General features: G+C 36.6%; 1 protein-coding gene across 2 annotated transcripts; it reads left to right on the top strand.

Annotated features, from left to right (window-relative positions):
- Nucleotides 1-2,877: 2,877 nt before the first annotated feature.
- On the top strand, nt 2,878-7,146 carry LOC107565637 (lumican-like). 2 transcript variants are annotated; one of them, XM_016250898.1, is made up of 3 exons: nt 2,878-2,929; nt 5,306-6,211; nt 6,292-7,146. In XM_016250898.1, the coding sequence occupies exons 2-3, from the start codon at nt 5,332-5,334 to the stop codon at nt 6,444-6,446; spliced, it is 1,035 nt and encodes a 344-aa protein (XP_016106384.1). In that variant the 5' UTR covers nt 2,878-2,929; nt 5,306-5,331; the 3' UTR covers nt 6,447-7,146. The 2 variants fall into 2 exon arrangements, with proteins under 2 accessions (XP_016106384.1, XP_016106383.1); XM_016250897.1 differs by lacking the exon at nt 2,878-2,929 and adding an exon at nt 4,367-4,472.
- Nucleotides 7,147-7,417: the final 271 nt, after the last annotated feature.

Here is a 7,417-nt window from a genome sequence, read left to right as displayed (position 1 = left end):
TATGTGTATATATATATATATATATATATATATATATATATATATATATATATATATATATATATATATATATATATATAATATTTGGTAGCACTTTACTTAAACCCTATATTTATAATGCATTTTAATGGGTTATTAAAGGGTATAATGCATTATAATTATTAATAATGTGCGTTGTAATATATTTTACCTTGCCGTAAATAATTATAACTGCATTTAAAGTGCGTAGTGTAACAATGTTAGTGTTATAATGTATTAACTGTGGTTACAATTACTCATAAGCTTGTACAATGCATTATAAGGTGCATTATAAGGCATAATTAATGCATAAAAACTACTTTCATAATGCATTATACATAAAGGCTTTAAGTAAAGTGTTACCTTATATTTTTAAAGGCAGCTTTTCTCATTTTCATTTAGTTTAATTTTTAACTTGACGTACTAAATAACTCAATCTAAAACTGAAATAAAAATGTATGCAAACTATGTAGACATGTTTATTGAATGAATAAATAAATACACGAAGAAAGAAAACTAAATTAAAACTAGCTAACAAATACATTTTTTTTTTATTATTAACAAAATTCAACTTTACCCGAAATTAACATGAAAACAGAAAATATAAAAATAAAAACTGATTCAAAATATTAATAAAAACTATAATTGTATCCCAATGATGCTAAAATAACAGTGTTGTCCTCCAACCAAAGCTAATTACCATCAGTTAAGACAGGTGAAATGAGTGTCTAAAGTGTAATAAGTGATTTGGCACATAACTATGTCTAGGAGTGTGTGTGCAGTATGCAGTAAACAATGCACTTGTATCATCTAAAAAAAAGTGCTTCTGTAGCCGATTTTTATCATTCAACCTACTGATGTACCATTTTTATATGATTTGGGGCAACTGCAAACCGGACATACCTGCATCAGGTAGAGCTGCACAGGTTTGCCCTGACTTGCCCCTGCTGCATAACTTCATCCATGATGTCCCAACATGAGCTCCGCACCATGTGCTCGCCCTACAGGCCTGACAGATGAGTGGAGTGAGTGAAGGGTGAGGAATAGGTGATAAGGTCATAGTGCTGTTGGTATGGGACAGGTATGAGCACTGCAGCAGTCAGATTGATCCAGAGCAGTTTAAGAACACCCAGCGCCATCAGATCTGTGGCCTAGCAGTAAGCGCACATGCCATAACAAGCCATGGTGCTTGAGTATGTAACTGAATCTGAATCTGACCATTTTTTTTAGTAACATGGTGATATGTTTAAATGATTTGTTTACATTTATTTTTTTTTCTTAATGATTCTATTTCCCAATAATTTAATTTAATTTTTTTTATTTATGGTTTTAAATCTGCACTCTAACAGAACATGACATCTTTCAAGTAAAATTATGATCATTGACCCTACATTATTTATTTATTTAAATTTTTATTGTAATTTATTTTATTCATTTTTCTACTATCTATTTTAAATCAACACAGTGCACCTGGCATTTAAATGATGATCATTGACCCTACATGATTTATTTTATTTTTTATTTTATTTTATTTTATTTTGAATCAATGCTCTCAGTGAACCTGACATTTAAATGATGATCATTGACTTTTCATGATTAATTTAATTTTAAATTAATTTAATTTAATTTAAACACACTCAGTAACCCTAATATCTGAGTATAATCTTATACTAAGTATAATAAAAAATATATAATAATAAGTAAATAAAATCTTAAAATAAAAAATTATGTAAAGTAATGACCATAGTTGTCAGTTTACAAACTTGTTGTTATTGTCATTTATTATTTCATTATTTTATATTTAGTTTTAATTATTTTATGTTAATTATTCTTAATTTAATTTTTTTAATTTTTTTACATTTGGTGTGCAGATTTTATCTTCACATTCTTTACTGATTTTGCAGTAGTAATCAAAGATAGTACATAATCTCAGCACCTCTGATACACACGAGGCTTACAGAACCAACCTCTCATCTGGTTTTCTGGCTTTACTGCATTCCTAAGAGCCGATGTATGCTATTAAAACTAAACTGACCTGCAATCAGCACCATCCTTCCTAGGTCCCTCATGACATACAGCCCACCACCGTGTGCGAGCTTCCCATCACAAGTCCATGACCACAGTCAGACAGAAGCCGTCTGGATTTTATGAGGCTTAACATTAAAAGATGGCACACCGTTTGATGATATACAATCTACCAGCTGTTAAGAATTGGATACACTCTTCGTTCAGATAGTCAACAAAGTTATGTAAGTCTGGTTTGGCCCACTACCGTCTTATTTGGTCAATTTTTCCAAGTCTTATTTACAGCCCAGTAGTCTAATAGCAGGCAGCCGCCATCTGAAGTAGCCAACTTTTTTACAGACCGTTTTCCAAATAGTTTCATTAACCTTTGTTTTGTTAAGAATATTTATTTTTATGAGGAATGCTTAGCATTGGTTATGACGGAACCAGCGATGGAGGTGTTTGTAGGCTTGTTTGTGTCTCACACACAATAGTTGAATTGTTTTGTGGGATTGTTTGGAAAGGATGGGATGGAAAAGTGTGTGCATGTGTGTGTGGCGACTATACAGTTATATATATTTTGCAAACCCTCCCCAGTGAGTCTTTATTCCTTTCTGTGTCCCATGAAGAACTACATGTCCCAAACTGCTTTGCTACACCTGAACCTTGTTAGAATCATATGTTTCTCAGGGAACAACTGCTGACATTTGTTCAGCACACTAGAACCGCCTGACTGCTGTTTTCTATCAATCTTGGGCGACTGAGGTCTGGCTTGAGTGTCTCTCTCTCTCTTTCTCTCCCTCTCTCTCTCACTCTTTGCTTTCTCCCTCCCTTACTCTGTCTCTTCAGAGTCCTCGGGCCGCACACAACTCTACCTGAAGTCGTGCACAGAGAGAGAAGCAGGAAGGTAAGGATATCTAGCATGTGCGGTTATAATGCTCGCGTTTGTTCTGTCTGGATGAGATTATTAGAAATCTGCTTGGCAGATTTTTGGGGCGGACTGAAGAAGAAATTTATTATCATATTGCAGATATTCGGCTTGGTGATGTTTGAGACGCTTCCATGCATGCATTAGATTCAAAACATTGTGTTAAGTTGTTATAAATATATTTTTACATAAATGATTCATTATTAAAAATGCATGCGCTGATAGAAATATTATGCATGCATGAATTTTTATTTTGTGCATGAACAGAGGGAGATTATGCAGTATTTTCCTTGAATTGTTATTCACAAATACTGTTGCAAAATTGCATGCATGACCCTGATCTAATTTATTCTTCTTTTCTTTTAACTTGAAATATTAATTGATTAGTCAATATTATAAAAAAAGTACTCTTGCATTATTCGTCATTTGCAATGCAATAATTCTTTGGCATAGCATGCAAAGACAAAGCGATCTATAGGTATGAGGTAAGGATAAAGTAACTTGAGATAAACTTGGATCTGCACATAAGCAATGTGGGTCTAATTTGCAAAGGGAGGAACGGCTGTCTGGGCCTATTTGCATTCTTGAGGATGAAGTCATCAATTTCCATTAGAAGAATGTCTCTGGGTTTTGTTTATGTCTTAGGTTGACCGTAGAAAGTTCTGTTATTCTTAAACATTTTTTCACATTTTAATATGACCACTTATGTAACCATATTAACCCCTTCTCTTCTCTTCTCTTCTCTTCTCTTCTCTTCTCTTCTCTTCTCTTCTCTTCTCTTCTCTTCTCTTCTCTTCTCCACAATCTACCAGCTGTTAAGAATTGGATACACTCTTCGTTCAGATAGTCAACAAAGTTATGTAAGTCTGGTTTGGCCCACTACCGTCTTATTTGGTCAATTTTTCCAAGTCTTATTTACAGCCCAGTAGTCTAATAGCAGGCAGCCGCCATCTGAAGTAGCCAACTTTTTTACAGACCGTTTTCCAAATAGTTTCATTAACCTTTGTTTTGTTAAGAATATTTATTTTTATGAGGAATGCTTAGCATTGGTTATGACGGAACCAGCGATGGAGGTGTTTGTAGGCTTGTTTGTGTCTCACACACAATAGTTGAATTGTTTTGTGGGATTGTTTGGAAAGGATGGGATGGAAAAGTGTGTGCATGTGTGTGTGGCGACTATACAGTTATATATATTTTGCAAACCCTCCCCAGTGAGTCTTTATTCCTTTCTGTGTCCCATGAAGAACTACATGTCCCAAACTGCTTTGCTACACCTGAACCTTGTTAGAATCATATGTTTCTCAGGGAACAACTGCTGACATTTGTTCAGCACACTAGAACCGCCTGACTGCTGTTTTCTATCAATCTTGGGCGACTGAGGTCTGGCTTGAGTGTCTCTCTCTCTCTTTCTCTCCCTCTCTCTCTCACTCTCTGCTTTCTCCCTCCCTTACTCTGTCTCTTCAGAGTCCTCGGGCCGCACACAACTCTACCTGAAGTCGTGCACAGAGAGAGAAGCAGGAAGGTAAGGATATCTAGCATGTGCGGTTATAATGCTCGCGTTTGTTCTGTCTGGATGAGATTATTAGAAATCTGCTTGGCAGATTTTTGGGGCGGACTGAAGAAGAAATTTATTATCATATTGCAGATATTCGGCTTGGTGATGTTTGAGACGCTTCCATGCATGCATTAGATTCAAAACATTGTGTTAAGTTGTTATAAATATATTTTTACATAAATGATTCATTATTAAAAATGCATGCGCTGATAGAAATATTATGCATGCATGAATTTTTATTTTGTGCATGAACAGAGGGAGATTATGCAGTATTTTCCTTGAATTGTTATTCACAAATACTGTTGCAAAATTGCATGCATGACCCTGATCTAATTTATTCTTCTTTTCTTTTAACTTGAAATATTAATTGATTAGTCAATATTATAAAAAAAGTACTCTTGCATTATTCGTCATTTGCAATGCAATAATTCTTTGGCATAGCATGCAAAGACAAAGCGATCTATAGGTATGAGGTAAGGATAAAGTAACTTGAGATAAACTTGGATCTGCACATAAGCAATGTGGGTCTAATTTGCAAAGGGAGGAACGGCTGTCTGGGCCTATTTGCATTCTTGAGGATGAAGTCATCAATTTCCATTAGAAGAATGTCTCTGGGTTTTGTTTATGTCTTAGGTTGACCGTAGAAAGTTCTGTTATTCTTAAACATTTTTTCACATTTTAATATGACCACTTATGTAACCATATTAACCCCTTCTCTTCTCTTCTCTTCTCTTCTCTTCTCTTCTCTTCTCTTCTCTTCTCTTCTCTTCTCTTCTCTTCTCTTCTCTTCTCTTCTCCAGGTTGGATTCGACTGAGTTGTGCAGCCATGTTTGCTCTTGGCTTCTTCCTGTTGGCTGGACTGCTATGTCAGAGTTTGGGTCAATATGATTACTATGACGAATACTACGTCCCCTCCGCACCACTGGAGGGAGTATCGTCTCCTATTTGTGCCCAGGAGTGCGAATGTCCCCTCAACTTCCCCACAGCCATGTACTGCAACGAGCGCAAATTGAAGTTCATCCCTATCGTGCCAAGCGGCATTAAATACCTCTACCTACAGAACAACTTAATTGAGGAGATCAAGGCTGGCGTGTTCGATAATGTCACCGACCTTCGCTGGCTCGTCCTGGACAACAACAACATCACCAGCGACAAGATCCAGGCCGGTACCATTGATAAACTGAGCAAACTAGAGAAGCTCCTCTTCAGTTATAATAAGCTGACCAAACCCCCTGGCCCTCTTTCAAAGTCTCTGGATGAGTTGAAGTTGATCAGCAACCAGCTGAGCTCATTCCCTGCTAACACCTTGTCTGGGATGGAAAACCTGACCACCATCCACCTGTCCGAGAACAAGCTGACCACCGAGAGCATCACAGGTGCCTTCAAAGGCCTGAAATCCCTCGTTCTGCTGGATGTGAGCGAGAACAAGCTCAAGAAACTTCCCTCGGGAGTTCCACCTTCGCTTTTGATGCTCTACGCCGATAATAACGACATCGACAGCATCCCTAACGGCTACCTGGCCAAGCTCCCGGTACTGCAGTACCTGCGTGTCTCTCACAACAAGCTGGTGGACTCTGGAATCCCTGCAGGTGTGTTCAACGTGTCTTCTCTCCTTGAGCTTGACCTGTCTTTTAACAAGCTGAAGTCCATCCCGGAGATCAACGAATTGCTCGAGCACCTGTACCTGCAAGTCAACGAGATAAACAGTAAGTCTTACTCCATTTCCATCTGTTCAAGCTACAGATTTTGCATGGTTTTTACTCCATTTCCACTTCTGTTTCTTCAGAGTTTGACCTGACGAATATCTGCAAGTTCAGCTCTCCGGTCAACTACTCTCGACTGAGGACCCTGCGCTTGGATGGAAACAACATCACACACAGCAGTATGCCAGATGACACGGCTAACTGCCTACGCCAGGCCTCAGAGATCATCTTTGATTAGTCACATCTCTCCAGTAGTTTATCAAACAAATTAAGGCTATTGCTCTTAGTAGACACTCTGATTGACATATGTGCATCTTCATTCATGATCCCGGCAACCACATCTGGTTACATGCAATATTTTCTCTCTAAAATGTTGATGAACGCATCTGTATGAAAAAATGGGCAGCAGTAGTCTGAGATCTTGAAAATCTGGCACATAAAATGTCAGTTTTGTACGGTACTGTGTAAAGAGTAGTAGTCGAATTAGACAAGATATTCCCATCTAAAGAGAGACATATTTGTGAAAATAGTTAATAGCCCAGTGTGCACTCTATAAGAAGCTGCACTATATGTCATCTAACTGCATATTAATATTTCCGCATGTTAAATACCTTATAATTCAAAATTGTAATCATGTTATTATTAAGCCTGCCGGTAAGGAAATTAGATTGTTTAGAGTTATGAAAAATAAAAATAACAATCTAATTGTATATAAAATGATTAAATGTGCAGCAATGTTGAAGGATATCTAGAATTCAACTGAAATGGAAATGCACGCAAAACTGAAAAAAAAAAAAAAAGCTGGACACTGAGTGAATTTGCTGAGGTTTAGCTAACTGCTAAATAAATCTAAAGTTTTTTTTGTTTTGTTTAATATTTAACTGAGGAATTTCAGTGCCAAAATGTTGTATTAATAGCAAATTAGTATCAGCTTGAATTTCTGAACTCTGCCAACATTTATACCATATTTTATCTAAAATGGGCAGCAGTAGTCTGAGATCTTGAAAATCTGGCACATAAAATGTCAGTTTTGTACGGTACTGTGTAAAGAGTAGTAGTCGAATTAGACAAGATATTCCCATCTAAAGAGAGACATATTTGTGAAAATAGTTAATAGCCCAGTGTGCACTCTATAAGAAGCTGCACTATATGTCATCTAACTGCATATTAATATTTCCGCATGTTAAATACCTTATAATTCAAAATTGT

Source organism: Sinocyclocheilus grahami, unplaced genomic scaffold (assembly GCF_001515645.1).
Source record: "Sinocyclocheilus grahami isolate Dianchi unplaced genomic scaffold, SAMN03320097.WGS_v1.1 scaffold1013.1, whole genome shotgun sequence".
NCBI lineage: Eukaryota > Metazoa > Chordata > Actinopteri > Cypriniformes > Cyprinidae > Sinocyclocheilus > Sinocyclocheilus grahami.
The sequence above is the reverse complement of the archived record's forward strand: the minus strand, read 5'-3'. Positions and strand labels throughout refer to the sequence as shown.